General features: G+C 48.3%; 1 protein-coding gene across 6 annotated transcripts in view; it reads right to left on the bottom strand.

Annotated features, from left to right (window-relative positions):
* Window positions 1–18,118, bottom strand: part of KANSL1 (KAT8 regulatory NSL complex subunit 1) — a 100,303-nt gene that overhangs the window by 11,603 nt on the left and 70,582 nt on the right. For 5 of the 6 annotated variants that reach the window (XM_037411368.1, XM_037411371.1, XM_037411369.1 and 2 more), the window contains exons 4-7: window positions 13,475–13,579; window positions 8,225–8,340; window positions 6,551–6,746; window positions 3,402–3,567 (exon numbers count right to left, since the gene is read on the bottom strand). In XM_037411368.1, the coding sequence (XP_037267265.1) occupies window positions 3,402–3,567; window positions 6,551–6,746; window positions 8,225–8,340; window positions 13,475–13,579 (583 nt within the window). The remainder of the gene's footprint in view (window positions 1–3,401; window positions 3,568–6,550; window positions 6,747–8,224; window positions 8,341–13,474; window positions 13,580–18,118) is intronic. The other variant, XM_037411370.1, reaches the window with a different exon arrangement.

Below are 18,118 nucleotides of genomic sequence, written 5' to 3' on the forward strand. Positions count from 1 at the left end.
GTTTCTCCCAAATCCCATACAGACGTGCACTCCTGACCTTAGCTGAAAGACAGAACACTAATGAGATTATTCGGTGTATTTCTTGTGCAGATAGGCTAAGGCAGACTATAAAAAACATAAACTGGAGTAGTACGCTACTCCAGCCTCAGGAGTCCCACAAATAAGACTTCCTTTCATACTCACAGCTTCAAACTTCAGATCTGATCACCAAACACGCCTGCCTAAGTCTCCTCCAAGACCCAGCTCTCTTTTATATGCCTGAGGGCCAAAATCCTAGTGTGGAAAAGCATTAAAACCTTTAGGGTTAACTACTGAGATGTTAATTTATGTTCTCCAGCTACACCTGTACGTGCACGATACCCCACTGCAGACCCGCAGAGCATCGCTGGCAGGACACACAGCCCCACACCAACTCACGCTGCCACAACTAGGAGTTAAAAGCACCCAGGCAAGCACCAGTAGCACAAACATCCCCCTCCCACACACCTCTCAGGCTCACATGACATTTTCTCAGGGACTCTGAAGCAACCCTCAGCAGAGATGAGCCTTCCCAGGCCGGGTGCAAGGGATGAAGCTCCTCACCCCGCGCCTGCAGCGGGGACCTGGAGGCAACTCCGAGCTGCCATGGGATTTACAAACTGCACCTAGATGATCTCGGAGGGCAAATGGCAGAGATTCAAGCCCTGTTGGTAATCTCAACAGCTGAACCTGTCCCCCATATTTCCCCACCAATTCCAGGGCCTGGAAAGCCCCAGCAGACCCAGGCAGGGAGAGAGGATGGAGAGAGCTGGCAGAGCACGGGCTGGAGCCGGCTCTTACGCACAGGGGGAACTTGACTTTCAGAAAAAAGCCAGGACAGCTGCATGCCAGGTTTCTTCATGGCTAAAGCTCTGTCCATTTGCTAAGGAAGAGCTACCACAGTGCGATGGCAGCTCTTTGGCCACCACTACTGGATTGTGGAGCCCCGTCCCAAAGAGCAGAGGGGCCAAGCCATTCCTTCAAGGATGCTGCCAGCGAGGCTGCAGCCCCACTGTGCTGACGCGGTCCGACTTCGGGAAAACAGCCTCGCCTCTTTGCTAATCTTTTGCTTTCTCCTCAGAATCCACTCCATCCCAGCATCCCACACATCTGCGAAAGGAGGAGACAGGTCGAACAGAAGGGAAAAACTCAAGACAAAACGCTGTCAGCAGAAAATTAGTTGCTTGGTGGTTTGCCGCTGTCAGCACTGGTTGCGCCAGAGTCTGTGCAGCAAGTGACACCGTCTCTAGTCTCTACACCTCCTCCTCCTCCTCTTCCTCCCCCTCCTCCCCCTGCTCCTCGGGCGAGCAGTGCAGGCCTCCCGGGGGCCAGCAGATGGCAACCACACTGAGCCCGAGCGCCCTGGCTCCATCCTCCCCACCAAGGTTATTACATCATCCGAAAATTCCCGGCGAGAAATCAGATGAACCAGAAAAAAAGCCCTGAAAGGAAGGGGACAAAGCGCTTACGAAGCACAAGTGCAATGGGTTAAAAGCCGCAGCGCCTGCGCCCCGCTTGCCAGAAGAATAAATGATCTTTTTCCTCCTGCGGAGCCTGGCAATTTTGCCCTTGGCAAACTGCACCGGAGATTCCCGGCTGCTGGCACCGGAGGAGCCCCGGAGAGTCAGGCTCCAAGTAGAAGTCAGCACATGCTCCCAGCTCCAAGGCCAGGCTCCATCTAACAACCTCACGGGCTCCTCTAAGCTGAGCCTTTGCCCGTCGACCCAGCCGGTTCGCTTTCAAGGTGAGCCCCCAAAATAATCACGGAGGGGCAGCAACAGCCTGGATGAATACAGGCAAGGAGCCCCCTCGATGCAGACTAACAGCGCCGGGCAGAGCCATTTCCCTACCTGAACAGGCCACCTGGCTTCATCTTTGGATAGAAAAGTACCCCAATCCCCAAAAAGCAACCCCGGCAAAACAACGTTAAGCATCAGTGAATAATCGAAGTTAATCTGAGGGAGGGCGGCAGGAATTGGTATTTCTCTACAGGTGTTTTAGGCTTTAAAAACTTTGTTTCAAATCTGTATGGTGTAATCTCATGCAGCCAGAACGGGTCTTTTACCACGTGAGCTGGCTACAGCTGACCCTCGGAAAATGGGAAGTGAGCACGGGATGAGATAATTTGCCTGGTGGCCATGCTGCAATAGAACACAACAGGTTTTCCTACCACTTCTAGGACATCAGATTTAACACTACAGAGAGGGGATTACAAGTGCTGTGAAACCAGGAAATAAATTTCTGCTTCAGGAGTTCAGCGAGTAAAGTTCCTCCAGCATTCCTTAACAGATTGGGTCTTTGGGGGGCAGGGATTTAGTTTATAAAAATAGCACCAATTTACTATTTTAGTCTGTTTTAAATATAGCACTAGTGAAAGATGCCAGATTAATTGTTCCCAGACACTCCATTCATTTCCTACTGTCACACAAAGTTCTTGTAAAGCTGGAATTTAAACCCAAACACTCATTAGCCTAGCGTCTTAACCTGGACCAAGCACTTTACACCCCCACAAGAAGCAGGGACCCACACCTTCCTCCCAGCATTACCAGTGGCGTTTTACACCTCAAACAGCCATGCACTCCTACCAAGGAAAGGAACTGCCATCACCTCTTTACTGCCCACCTCTCCTGACACCAGTTCCTATAATTTGTGGTCCTATATTTCGTGATCAGAGGAAAAAAGATGCGAGTGGGACACCAATCATGCAAGCCAATTATTTTTTAGTCAGAGAACAGGCTTGTATTTAATTTGGCAGCTCAGGAAGCTAAAGACTCTGGAAATTCCTTCTTTTCCCTTGGGAAAGGTCCCTACACATGAAATCTGTGAATACCCCACAGTCAGGGCTGGTTAGTTATTCCTCTTAATAATGATTAACCTTGATACTGTAACACAGGGAAACGAGTGTCTTGATGGCAACATCCCTTCTTACTGCACCCTCTGAACCACAGAGATCATTTCCAATTCCTTACAAGGTCAAAAAAATTTCCTGTGACTTAAATCAATCTGCAAATAATTTCATAGAGATGAATAAACTCCGTGGAAACACGTATTTCTCAAGTGGCTTGCAGCAACACAGACACCCGCCTAAGAGCCAGGTTGCAGCTCGGACTCCCCGGCATCCCCACCCCGCGCGAGGCTCCAGCTCAGTTCCCGTAACACGCTCGCAGCGGAGCAGACTTGGGCTGGAATGCTCTCCCAGACCCTCCTGCTCCAGAAAATGCTCTGCTCCTGAAAAACCTTGCAGGTGGACAAGCTTGGTGGTACCCAAGCAGATGTGCCCTCCCTCTGGAAGCCCAGGATGGACGAGTGGGCTCCAGAGCACCCCCAGCACCCCTTGTGACCCATCTCAGGACCCCTGACAGCTTTGTGGGTGCTGCGCTTACCATCTGGGAATGAGAGGACAGGATGAATACATGAGTCCAGCTGGGAGAGGCGCTCCAGCAAAGGGGCATCATACTGGATTTCCAGAGTCGTTAAGCTTCGGGTGCCACACAAAGCACACAAAGGGTTCACATCACAACTACATCGCACCAGGCTATTACGATGGACCTGGAAAGGGGACAGAGAACAGTGTCAACAACATCAGATGTCAACGTGTCCAAGGGTTCCCTTCACACGTTCCCCCTTGACAGCTCATGAAAACATCCTGAAGGCTGTTGGTTTTTTGTGGTGGTGTTTTTTGGTTTTGTTTTTTTTAAATACTTTGTATAAAACCTGTTCATTTAGTCTGGACGTATAAAAGGATGCTTTCATTTTGCACAAACGGAACTGAAAACTACTACTCAGCAGCACAGACAGTTTAAACATCTACTAAATTTGACTGAAAGTGTTTAATTTTATATAGCTTGAAACCTCATTTATAAAATCCATGAGGCAGCACAATCCAGTTGTCGGGGGGGGGGGGGGGGGGGGGGGAGTGGAAAAAGCCTTTTTGAGTTTAGAGGGGTCAGAGACCCATCACTATGTGCCAAGAGCTGACACTTACAGGAACATCTTCACTGAGTGAAAAAGGGTGGTTTTCAACCTTATTTCCTAAACCAGGGCAGACTTTTAATTCATATTATAGACTTCTATTACATCGACTTAATTTACATGAAACCACTGCAAGGCAGATGCACAACCAGATATAAAACCCATACAGAGACAGCAACCTACGATTCCCCATCAAAATGGAAGGATCCATCAAACTGGATCCTGCAGAAGCCTGTTCTGAGTCTAGTATCATTCAAATAATTTCCGTTAATGACCTGAATGATCAAAGAGATAATACACTCAAGCCTTAACACTAGAACTGGGAAGGGCTGCAAGCACCTTGAAGGGAAAAGCTGGAAACCCATTCATGGTTACAAATTAAGAGAAACGATCTAAAATACATCAAATATAATTCACCAAGGGCAAATGCAACAAGCAGACACTTCAGCGCCTAGTGAAGAGGAGGAAGAGGTAACCGAGCAGCAGTTCTGCCCAGAGGATCTGGTGGCTGTTATGGATCAGAAAAGGAGCATGAATCAGCAGTGTCGTACCATCGCTGAGAATTAACACCCACAGGGGTTTGTACCAGGATGGCTGTGCAGGACGCAGGAGGTAATGCTGCCCCTCTGCTCGGCACTGCGGTGCCTGGAGGGCTGCACCCACCTTTGGGCATGGATTTCAAGAACTGTGTGTGCAAAAGCAGAAGGACCCACGCTGTGTTTAGTGCAGAGGTGACCCCATTAGGAATTACCACATCAACTATCACACTACAGGGAGAGCTTCTGAAGCCATGAGGGGAGCTGACCAGTTTCCACCAGGACTTGGACTACCGGTCATGACTTTAAAGGGCAGCCAAGGCAGCTTGTATTAGAAAATTAGAAAATTTGGTTTGTTTGGTTTTGCTGTCTGAAAAACAAGACAAGCTAAGCACTCAAATAGCTTGCCTAAGGAGGTTTAGACAAATCGTCTGGCACGGTGTGAGGATAAAGCAGCCTGCTGTGGGGCATGGGGATGCTGTGGGTGACTGCAGGAGATCCCCTCCCGTCCTGTTTCACCAGACCAGTCCTGTTTTCCAGCCCAATGCAGGCTACAGATGCACTCAACCTTTAAGCTGCTTTTTTTTTCCTACAGGACATCTCCTAACTTAAAAATCACAGGTGATGTTGTATTCAGATTTTGTAAAGCACTAGGCACAGTTATGGATGACCTTTATGGAAATGGTGAATTCTCCCGGTTGTAACTTCTGGTTGCAGCAATCGACAACCACTCTGTGCCAGGCAGGAGAGTGCGGTCAAGTAGACACGGTATTTCTGGACCGTGACCTAGCCATCACTTAGTTTTCTCTTGAGTAACTGGAGGAGTCCACAGAAATCCCTCTGCTATCCGGCACATCTTCCATCCTTTGGAACTGCTCCTCTGAACCATCTCCGATTACCAAATGCCTTTGATGACTACAGCCAAAATCTAACGCTGAATTAACAGCCACTTTTTCAAACACCAAGTGCACGAGTCAGCATCACCTACGAGATAGTTCATAAACTTCCAAATCACTGAAGATCTTGCAAGTGGTCACTGCAGAGCTCTACCAGAAATACCCCAGATAAAAGTGCAAATGAGTAATCATTTAAAGCTAACTCAGTTGAGGGAGAATCTTATTTTGCTCAGAAAAAGGTTTCTTTTTGAGCTTCTCTTTAAAACTCCAGCACCCGCAGAGTGAAAACCCCTGAACCCTTGTGGTAAATTTTTATTTGAAACACTCTGACTCAAAGGTAAGTGGATTTTTGCCATCTGTGTTTCTGCAGTCGTAAGAGCTGCATGCACAAAAAAAGTCCTTATTCCCTAAATTTCTAACTATCTATCCTCCAACTGCCAGTTTATGGCATTCCTAAGAGAAATTAAGAAGAATGAAGCACGGCCTTTCCTCAGGCAGGCAATCAACTGTATTTTCACTGAATTGAATTTTGCATAAGGGAGAGGAGTGGAAAATAAAATAAATAAGAAAACAAAACCAGGAACAGTCATGGCATTCAGCAACTTCCAAACTCGAGCAGCGGAAGCGAACACCATCACCTTGGCAGCCCTTTTGCAAGACACCCCACACACGGCTGGTCAGACAGCTGCCGTTTTGCTTTGAGCAAGTAGCAGCAAGTTCCTGGGGCTGTTAATTCCTGCGCTCAGAGTTAAGGTTTCTGGTACTTCCCAGAGCAGCTTTTGGCTGCTCAGCCTGTGCCGCACTGAGCTACCCGGCCTGAAGTTCACCTCGGGCTGCATGGCTGTAGAAAAGAAAATCCACCATCAGAGTTCAGCATCTCCCCTCCCCAGTGACAGCTGCTAATGAGTCTTCCAACAAATTCAAAGCTTTTCCTCCTTTGTTTCTCCTTCACTTCTCCAACAGCCTTTGAAGCTTCACTGTCCTCCTCTTCCCATTATTTTTTCCTTCTTGATAACCACAAACATTCCCAAAACAGGGAGACCTCCTCAGGTGAAGAGCAGCAGCACACCAGACCATCACATCAGGCCCTCACCAGGCTCTCGGTGTGAAAAACCAAACAGCACTAACCTTTTTGGAAAGGGGCATAACGCTGCTGGGTCGAACGAGCCGTCGCTTCTTACAGCTCAGCACTGGGCGAGTGCGAGCGGCTACACACGTTCCATCCGAAGATGAAGAAACCATGTTCAGTCGTTGCTTTTTATGCAAGAGCTCCTCAGCTTCCTGGCCATCTCCCTGAGCATGTTCTGCCAGGCCAGGCTGAAGACTGCCCAAGGAGAGAAGAGCAGAGGCACTGTTATTCATTCAACCACCCCACATTACCCAGCTGTACCAGGCCAGGTTCACGGTTCACACCTTAGCAGATGCTCTAAGCTGAGTTTAAAGCACGGCACTTTCACCAGGCAATAGCTTTTGTTAAGCCAACTCTAATTTTTGCTTTTACTTTGGTCACATTCCACACTCTCCCACCACTGAGCCTTTGACAAAAACCTCTGGAGGTTCTGAACAAAGCCCAGCATTTTAAGCCAGACACAGAACAAGACCAAAAGCCACTCTTCGACCTGAACAACTTTACGCCCAGAATTCAGCTTCCCCCAGAATATCAGTTCAGGGCATCTTAAGACAGCAGGCTCTCAGGAGACTAAATGTCAGAGAGCACAAGAAAGAGAACATTTAATTTTCTAGAAAAAATATTTAACCTCCATGTAAACTTGATTCTGATTAATATTTGAGAACTACAGCTCTAACAACTCTCAGCAGTGACACCAGGAAGGTGCAGTGTTAACATTAACCTTTCTGATTTAGGTACAAAGGACTTCCCTGTCCACACGCAGTAACCCTGCCCATCAATACACCACACCACCTACCAAATACCAGCACAGCGCCTCATCTACGGAACCTTTTCATGTATATTTTACAAGTGTTTCATTTCTAAAAATGCAAAACATTAAAGCCCTGTGGTCTAAGGCTCTGGAGTTCAAAGGCTACAGGCATATAAAGGGCTCTGTTACAGCCTGCAGTCTTTCAGCTTTGCAATGAGCGAGTTGATCAGTGCTTTCTAAGCTTGCTCACACTGCCCTGGTGCAGCGTCCCTCCCTCCTCAAGGTACTAAGCAAGTGCAACGGTGCTGGTAGTGCTTCTCTAGCCACTATCAGAACTTCAAAGCCTCACGTGTTCAAAGGTTTTCAAGTGGTTCAACCCTGAAATCATCCTGTGTAGCACAGGGGAATTTCTTTCGCTTGTTTTCATTTACTCACTTAAAGACTTTCTCAACAGAAACAGCCAGAGAAACAAAGAATTTAGAAAGTCTCACTCCCCAAAATGGGGTTTAGGTTCCTCAGTGTCTCCAAAAAAGCAGGCCAAGCCGTTACAGATACTTCTGCAAAATAATTGCAATCGGGCTACTAGGACCTTTGAATCATACAATTTGCAAGTGCATTAAAAATACCCACGAAGAAACAGTTTTGAACATGCTCATTGCAAGGCTGCCTGCAGGGCCTGTTCATGTAAACACAGCTCAGTTTAATACCATTTTCAGAAAAACAATGCAGCAGAAAACCTCAAGCAAGCCATCTCCTCCAAAATGTTTCCAAATATGATCTACTACCATACTTTTTTCTAAAAAGACCATTTATACTGTTACAACTCAGTTACTACCACCCACCATATTACAGGCTGGTTTGCAATGGGACTTTGTCAAGATGACAAGTGTCAAACTCTCCCCATAACATGCAAGCAGCTTACGTGTTAATAACTCCATTGACGGGTCTTGGTGCTCCACAGGGCTTGGCAGGATGGGATTCAGGAGTATTTGCGGCAGAAATACCCAAGTTCTCCAGTGGCTGGGATCCAGAAACACTCTAAGGAAGGATGAGAAAGATCATAAATTAATAAAAAAAGCTTCTTCAACAGCCACAGCTTTCTTATTCCCAACTTCTAGTTGAGGATTCTGCACTGCAGCCAGCGGTTTCCAGACAGGACTTCAAAACAAGGGTTCAGAAGTTACTGTGTGAACAGGAGACCAGAGACGCAAGGGCTTCTCAGGGAGCAGCTCGGGCAAGAGGATGGATACACGACAGCGCTTTCACTGCGAGAACCAAAGGACTCCAATCCCCCTCAGGCAACCGCTAAGGAGCATGAAAGGCTGAGGTCTTTAAGGAGATTTTAGTGTTTTGCCTCAATAGTGCAAACAAGTTCATAACCACCTGTAAACCTCACAGGCAGCTTCTGAAGTTTGATGTTGTGCTCTAAGCCACGCGGCCGCAAGCTCTTGGCTAAGCACTTCGGGGGAAAATGGGAGGAGGGGGAGAGGAGAACAGACTTGCACAACTGAATTTGCATCTTAACTAAATGCCTGTGCAAACATGGTCCAAAAAGCACTTTAAGAAGTATTTTTAAACAGTATGCACACAAGCTGTGCTTTACGGATGTAAGCGGGGCAATTCTATGAAGCTAAAACTGTCTGATAAACGCAAAGCTGAACACACTTTTTGGCAGAGGGAAGCAGTGAGGACACAGAGCTCCCTCCTGCCGCAGGTCTGAAACACAAACCCCCCCGCCTCCCCAAGAGCGGCAGCTACTGCACAGCTGCAGCACGGGACGCTGCACATCTCCCACTGCAAGGGGGCTCAGCGGGGGGGTGTCACCGCAGCCTCCAAGGACACACCGGGGCTCTGCACCTCCTGCCAGTGACATTCCTGCTCCCCACCCCAGCACCCAGGTGCTGGTGCGGTCCAGGGGGTTCACACCCCTGGCACCCATCGCCTCCAGTCTCATCCTCACACCCCCCCTTTTTTTTTTTTTTTTCCAGACACACTCCTCCTCCTCCCCAGGGTTAAACTTCATTTCTTCCTTCGTGCAGTACTTCCTACGCTCACTGCCAATGTCTCTCGAGCTGGGTTTCCCCCTTCGCACACGCAAGAGCAGTGGTGCAGTTCAAGTGCTAGTAAAAAATATAAAATAAAAGGTCTGACTGATCGACGTAGATGACCGGCCAGCCAGACCCCTGCTCATCTCAAAAGCATCGCTATTGCATTGATTAACATCTTCCCTGCAATCACTCCCCCATCTCAACGAACAACTAAAACCAGGCTACGGGGTGCAGGACTAACAGTTTCCAGAACAGTAGAGACCTGACTCACCCAGGAAAGAGCAATTTCTAACAACACAACTTCTGCCTGTTGCCTGTTTGAGGAACTTCGCTGGGTTTTCTACACTTCTGCTAAAAAAACCGTTTCTTCCAGGGGGGAGCAAAGCCAGGATCAGGCTCACAGGCTGGGCTCCAACACTCGGCGCGGGCATGCAGACGGAGGGGCACGATCAGGTGGTGCCCGCAGTGTCAGGCAAGCACAACGCGGCAGCCCGGCAGCCTGGCGAGGTGAGGTCAGTGCAGGAGCCGAACGTTTCCCTCCGGCTTCCAGCGGCTTGGCAAGGCTGAGCCTTCACATGACACCTCTGCCGGAGGCACCCAAGGTTCAGGAGGGCGGGTACACATGACTCATAAGCTCTTTTGAAATAGGGTATTTATTTTCTTCTCCAGAAAGGGTCTTAAGGGAGGAACTTCTTCTCCAAGAGAGGTCTCTGGCTCGGTGGTTCGAGATAGGAAGAGGGCGACCCCTCTTTGCTTCCTGCGGAGGAGCTGGAAAGCATCAGTCCAAAGTCTATTTATCAGAGGCAGCCCAGCCTCACCTTATCGCACCGAAGACGGGTGCACCCTAACAAGGCTCCGATGTGAGCAACGGCGGGGATGAGCAGGACTGCGAGAGCTGGCGTCTCTGGCATTCAGAGCAGAGGCAGAGCTCCTGCACCGGCTCCTCCTGGATGCACCTCCCAGTGCCATGCCTTCCCCCAGGGCTGGCTGTGCAGCCAGGCTGGGGTCCAGAGCATCCCCCATCACACCAGGATCACACTGATGCTCCAGACTGAGCTCTTCTGTGTTTTGGGTATGCCTGTGGACTCGAAGTCCAGGTCTTCAGGATCCCTACAACTCTTGGAGCGTGTCAAAGATTCGGCTTTAGCACACCTGCTTGTTGCATATGAGCTCAGGAGCCTGCAGTTTCCCCAGGGGCTCCCACGGCAGTGACGAAGCTGTGTGCTGGCAGGCAGTCATGACCCAACAGCAGGAACATCTCCCGTACTCCCAAAAATCTCCAAACAAAACCAGACAGGTTCAGACCTTCACCTATTATTAGATTACAAACCCCTACTGCAGACAAAAGCCTTACCAAGCCACTCCATCAATCTCTTTTCTCATTTACTATTAAAAACGTGAAATGCACACCCCTCGCCAGACTAGCAACACAGCAATGAATGACTAGCAACGGCCGAGTTATTGCTGCAGGGCTTTGTGTTATTCCCATCTTCAGGCGAAAGTATTTATTCACACACTGAGCTTCCAGCTCCCAACAGACATTCCAAGGTCTTCTCTCAACCCTTCCCTCCACTGATGACAGGATTAGTTCCTCCCAGGGATTATCAGCTACATCCCACATATCAAGCCGATGCCGGAGGACACATATCCTGCATTCACGCCGGCCAAAGGAGATACCCATGAGCAGATGAGACCCACAGAGGAGCTGGGGAAGAGACAGGATGGATCCCTCCCCTGACTTAATCTGCCACTTTGTGGGGGAGAAGCCAGGAAAAAAAGAAAAAAACACCAAAAAACCAAACCAAAAAGCCTAACTGTAAGCAGCCCAAAGAGTGCCAAAATGATAAGCACCTCTCCAGGAGAGGCCCAAGAAATCCCCTTCCAGTAAGCGTCCTGACGCAACAGGAATGGTCTCTGGGCTAAACTCTGGCCTGGAGCAGATCAAGGCTCTGACTCAACACCCCACCCTTACGAGCAAGCCTAATTAAGAACATACCCTCCAGCAGCGGGGCTTGGAGGCTGGGTGCCTGGAGGCAGCGTTTCTGGTGCCTGACACCTCCAGCACTGCTGCGGAGAACGTGGCTGCATGGAGCGATGCGCGCGTCCACCAGCAGCCATGTGCGGAAGGGAAATAAAAAGTCCTTTTCAGGAGGAGCTACCCTCCAAGATGGCAAGCACGGCTGCAGGAGCAGCCACAAGAAGGTGCCAAGTACGAACCCGCAGCCTGCTTCACACTGAAAATATTGTTCTCTACTGCTCTCAGTATCTACTGTTTGTCTCACTGTTTACCTCCAAGACCTGCAAGAGAGGTCAGATCTCCATCGCGTGAGCACTGCAGTAATAAAAAGTCTCTGTCTGAAGAGCTCGTAGCCCAGTGAAAGGGACGAGCAAAGGCACAGTGCAGGAAATGAGTAAACACAGCAACAGCGAGATGGCTGTGAGTAGCACAACCAGACAGCACCGGCCAAGCAAGCGTTTTCTCTGCTGTAGACTTCTGGTGCACAGACATTTACTGTTCCATACGGAGATGATGTCTAAGACAATCCAAAAAAGGACAATGTGATGGTTTTGTAAGTATATGGAAAATATCTTTCACATGTAGGGACAAAGTCAGGTGGGACACAATCCATCCACCTGCAGATTCCCAAGTTGAAAATACACGCACGTCACATAAACATCCTGATTTAAACAGATAGGGAAGAAAATATTCTTCCTATCACTGTTAAATTTGATGATTTATCTCCGTTATCAGCCTGCCATTTACAGATTAGCTCCCAAATAGCCAATTCATCAGCGCAGGAGCATGCCATTTCTGAAGCGAATCGGAGCATGTTGGCAGTGCACTCGCTCATTATTCTGCAAGCGCTTTTTGGGTTAAAGCATGAAAGGGGGGGGGGGGGGGCACACGACAGACGGACATCACTGTTCAAAACCAGACACTGCGTAATGCTTGTGATTCAATCACGATCTGTGGCAGCCCCTGTCATCCTGGCTCTCCAGCCTCCCATCGCTCTTCCAGCGTGGCTCTGTTTTCAGCTGAAGCACCATCTACTATTTCAGTCGTGAGCAAAACCTGTTCATTGTACTAAATCACACAGCAGAGTTTTGGGCTCAGCTAGTCTGCTAATTAAGGACTTAAATTCCAAACACACATCTGAAAGCCAGTGTCAAGCAAGGAGACATTTTATTACAATCACTCGTTAATAACCCCTTTGCGGTCTGGTGTTACTAGAGAAATGCACGGTATTTCATATTAACATTGAGTATCAGAAAAACTCTGACAAAGTCTTGCCAACAATAGGAGAATACACTTGAAGTACAATTTTACGGTCACTTCTAGTTAATTTTTTTATCTTTAACAAGTACATTGAATATTGGCCTACGAAACTCCAGATTCCCACCGTGGTGAAGCTCCGTTTCTCCCCAAACGCGGCATTAGGACAGAAAAGCAGGAGTGCTGCAGCTTGGCAAGAGGAGTTTGAGCCACGCAGGGACTACCCTTCTCTTAGTACTAAACCACAACTTCAAAATCCTCCATTTTAGTACGTCGATGTGTCCCACAGGATCAAAAGTAATCACAGCCAGGCTGAACAGTACGATCAAGCCTTTACTCTGTGGCCTACATTTCTGCATTAAATAATAAATACCTGGCACTCCACATAGTTTCCAGTGCATCTCACTGAAATCATTAGTTCCCTTTCCAAGGGGTAACACTCAGGCAGATATTAATAGCCACATCTTCAGAAGCCTTTGCTAATTGTGCTGCTCTCGGTTCGAGGTACTTTTTTGCTAGAGGGAAAGGATTAGTTAGGATTTTTAAGCTTCACAAAATGCTAATGCATATTACAAAGGCACCCTGAGGAACTCTGTTCTAACAAAGGTGTTTAAATCCCATCGTTTATTAACCCCCAAATAATCTGGGAGGGGACGAGCTGAGCAGACCAGCAGGTCAGCAATTCCCACGTGAAGTCCCACAGAGAGATGCTTCTGCAGGAGGCCAGTCCCAGGCCAGACACACCGCTCCAGCACCTCTCTCCACTGCAGCCTAAAGGATGAACCTTCCCTACCCAGAACTGACGAACGCGAAGGATCTGGACCCAGTCACTTCTGCTGCTGGCACTTACCAGCCGGTCAGCCCCAGGCTCCAGCTTAACTTCAGCACTAACGGGACGGGATGCATCATCTACTGCAGGATCAGGGGGTGATGCTTCACCAAGAACTATCAGCCCCTGGAAGAGAGGGAAGGGAACAGGAATTAACTGCGGGTCCTTTGGTCTCAGCAGGGAAACTGCGCATCCATCGTCCCCCAGAAACTACAACCACTGCACAGCAAGGCTCGCATTCCCACCACATTTTTCAGACGCGATGCCAAACCGAATCCCCTGCTGCCTGGATTTTCCTGACATCTAAGCTGAACTCAGAGGGGGAAGGACAGTGGCTGAAGCCGGATCACATGCCTTCAGCCCCGTTAGCAGCAGAGTTAGCTCCCTCTCGGGCAAAACTGCTGAAAGGCAGCTGCCGTCCCACTTCCCACCCCTTCCCCTCCACCGAGGAGGTTCAGCAAGCCGCACGCCAGCAAAACCAAAGGGAACGTTCTGCTGTAGCACAGAGCAGGAAACGACTACTTTCATAGTATGCAGTGGAACTCACCACCACAGCCAAGCAAACAATTTTGAGCGGGTGCCAAAAATCTACAGTCAAACTTGTTACTCCGAGCAGATTTTTTTCAAAGAAGTGATATTCACAAAATTCAATACAGAAAGAAAAACACTGATAAACAAGCCATTGCTATAAAGCTAGCGGGACAAAGCACAGTGGCAGAGCACTGTGTTATCAAGCTTAACATATGTTGTCCTGTTTACGTTTTACTCTAAGTGAAGCTTACTCTAAAGGCAGGACTGCTTTCTCTCTGAACACCACCAAGTAAAATAAAATCATTGCAATCATGCATATTCTGAGCTGTATTATAACAAAGCAGGCTAAAATGTGCAAGGGATTACAGAGCCGGTGGAACCTATCGACCATAAATATAATCCAGGACAAAGACATGCCAGAACAAGTTTGCATTTGGTCAAACAAGGAACTAGGGAAAGGGCTGCTCAGATTAGGAACAGGCAGATCAGTCATCTGAAAACAATTCAGGAGGTTGCACGGTGTGTCACAAGGACGTGAGCCTGGAAGGGAACTTGGACATGTTATCTGGAAAGAGGAGAGAGCTACCAGGCTTCCCTCAAAGTCCACAAAGTCAAATCTTACATGACCGATGCCACAGCACGTGGCCACGGAGGTCGCTCGTAAGGCTGATTTTGTGCCTTGACACAATCTTCTATACAACAGATCAGCGGCTTTCCAGAAAAACAGTGGTAGCCCATAGTTCAGGGATAGTTTATTTCAGAAATTCCTAAACCAAATACAACTGTAGATGGCCTCTGACCAGCAATGAGGAAGTAGCTGGCTTCTAAAATAAACATGACGACAGTTTTCTAGAGTCTTCTGACATCCCAGAAGGATGTTTAGCGGATGAGAGGCTGGAAGCCTAAACTCAGTTAAACACTGCTGCGCTTTTCCTCTACTCTTGTAAGATCCCTCTCCAAAAGCAACCCATCACATTTCACCACTGCTTCTAGAACCATCCTCAGGCATGCCTCAGCACACAGGTCAGTCATCTCCAGACATCAGGTGTAGGAGACAGTGGACACGAAAAAGGGAGAAACTGGGACTGAATGCAAGGCTGGAACCAAGGAAATCGCTTCCCTCTGACACTCCAGAAAGCACGTGGACTTTCCATTTGCTCAGCGAGAGAGAGAGATGGGGAAGCATGGCCATCACGAACAGAAACAGCCACCGAGGACTTCTGCCTTCAATTTGAGGGAAGAGGACGAAGAGCTGCTCCATGCCTCAGGAAGGTGCAGTGATTAGTTCTACATACTGTGAGTATCGGTTTAGAAGCATGTCCTTCCACTGGTGACTCTAAAGCAGAGGCAACGCTTAACACAGCCTTCCCTGCGACAGTCACAGATTTGGGTTTCGTGCCATCATACAGAAGCTGCGCTGCCCAAACCTGCCGCGTGCGCCTGCATCCTCTCCCAGCTCCCAGCCCACAGGACAGCATCTGCCTACGGAGGCATTGTGCTTGCTGCTTTGCCGCTAAGTCTCCATTATTTATACACTTCTGAATAACAGAAAGATATTAGAAGGGCAGCACCAGATTTCCAGCTCCCTTTCAGGAAAGGGAAAGGAACAGCGCTTCTGAATTATTCCGAAGCCACACAATACTTGCTTTTCACCAGCATTCTCCAAAACAAAGAAAAAAGGAAGGCTCCTTCTAGTATTTATGGGCAAGCTGCTGCCTTTTAACTCCCATTTTTATCACTAATTATGGTATTAATGAAAAGTCAATCATAGAGGTCTCAGAGCCAGATCCCAGATGTCTCACAGTCCCGTAATAGTCAGCAGCCCCCCTGCCAGGGGACTAATGGGCCAGGAAGGCGGCTGACACACTTTAAGGTACATCAGGAAGAGACTGAGGGTCCTAAACAGCCTCGCAGTGGGACAGCAGCGTCTCTTACGCCCTAAGCCCGACACAGGAAAACCGTGTGAGAGCTGCAAATCCTTCCAGCAAGAGGCTCCTCCTAACTCCCATCCCACCCTTCCCATCCACATTTCTCTTGACTCAGCAGCTCTGGCCAGAGCACAGCCTTCCCCACGGGACGGGCTGCACACAGCAGATCAGAAGCTCCAAGGGAACACAGCGAACTCATCTCGGCTGGCCTGGAACAAGTTGAACCTGGGGCTGCAGAGACAACGTGCAAAACAACCCCGTTTTTAAGGGGTTTTGGTGACTGGATTTCAGCCAGGTCTGCCACTGCACAGAATTCCTGCAGGAGTCCTTCATCTTCATTCACCTCTTATTCCATCTAAGAGTGGAACTCATAAGAGACACAGAAAGAGGGGAAAAAATTGCTGTTTGTTCCTTTCCAAACAGGGAGCACCTGCCACCCACACATGCGGGGAGGTGCAAAGACTCTGCGTGGGGGGAGACCAGCACCACGCCACACCCCACTCCATCTCCAAAAGAGCCCAGAAAGCACACCTGTGTAAAGAAACAAACCCACCTTATTACCTTCATGGACATCCAGTCCTTTAAATTAACTGTACATGCTCTTCAAAACCAACAAAAAAATCAGAGGCACAACAGCCCGCTATTTTTAAGCCCCAGAAAACACAGCACTTTACAACTACCTTTGAACGCACGCTCACGGTTTGCTGTTTTCCTCCACATCTCACCAGGCTCCAACTGAGCCGATCCAAATGTGCTGAAAACACAATTACTACCGAGACACCCAGGCAGCAGTGTACCTTCAAAACAGGAGGGTATTCTCAACTGCCTGGTCTTTCTCTTGCTATGATCTGAGAAAGCAATGCATCTTATCTTGAAGCGGTACACTGAAATGTAAACCTGAACATATAAAGGTAATTAACCTAAAAATAGAATAAAATAGAACAGCAACTTTGAATTCCTGCAGCAGCTACATTTTAACCTCCTTAAGGCCAAATAAGCTAAAATTATGTTGATGGAAAAAACAAGGCGTCTCCAAATTCTTTAATTGTTGTCCTTGTACAATTTGAAGCCAAATCCATTCCAGCAAGAGTCTTGTAGCACGGAAACATGCTCCCGTTTCTCCAGTCTCCTGTACTTGTCACAAGCTGCTTTTACAAATCTGAGCTCTTCACTGGTGAAGACAGAGCATGTTTTACAAGGCATCCCCGAGTTCGGTGACACAAAGGCAGCGATGGCTGGGTGCAAGCGGTGATCTCCATGAAGTCCTGTCAGAGAGGTGGGGTATTTGATACTTGCTTTCTTGTTCAGGCACAACAGGCACTATCAAATCCTCAACATCTGAACTCTTCTGTCACTCAAAGTGGCACACTTTATCTTAAATTCACATACCGGGTTATCACAGTTGAGGAGTTTTCATTTGAACACATCAAAAAAGGTGACATCCTGCTTTCCAAAACCTCAGCTGTACTTTTCACCTTGGACAAAACCCTGTGATGCTCTCCTTCCAGACCCCGAGACTGCCACCTTAGACAAAAACATGTGATGCTTGTGGCCATTATCAGGCCATTTCACAAGTCCGTCAAGTTGTCATCATCTGATGAATGCACCGAATCTCCAACTTCATTAATGAGTTGTCTCATTTCTTCCATTACTTAACTTTTAGCATATGAATGTTTAGCTATTGTGTACTTAGAAACCATCTTGCGCGATTGGCTTTCCCAAGGCAGAAAGAAGACGACTCTTTCTGAAACTGGTTCATTAAGGTGACACACAGCCCGCTTCCCAGAAGCTTCTGCTCTGCTCTGGGTAATGTATTCCACTCGATCCCGTGCTCTTCCACCCAGTCATTTATAGCCCTCACTCCTCCATCAGCCTGTTCTTCCACATAGCTGCATAAAAGCTCCTTCTCCCTCCCCTGCCTGGGCTTTCCACCCGCCTGGGAGCCTCTCTCCCTGCCACCCCCAGAGCACCACACATCTTGGGAAAAGCATTTGCCAGACTCCGAATTCCTGAGGATCTGTAAGTTGATGCAATACCATGAGCCTTCTTGCCACAAACTCCAGACATTCCTCCCTCCAAAGCCTGACATTTAACGTGCATGCCTGAACATGTCTCGATAACAATTCCTTCCTCAACCCTTCTCTGCTATCCCTCATTCTCCTGCCATTTGAGAGCAAGTCTGAAAAAAAATATAATTCCTTCCACA

Source organism: Falco rusticolus, chromosome 18 (genome assembly GCF_015220075.1).
Source record: "Falco rusticolus isolate bFalRus1 chromosome 18, bFalRus1.pri, whole genome shotgun sequence".
Taxonomy (NCBI): Eukaryota; Metazoa; Chordata; class Aves; order Falconiformes; family Falconidae; genus Falco; species Falco rusticolus.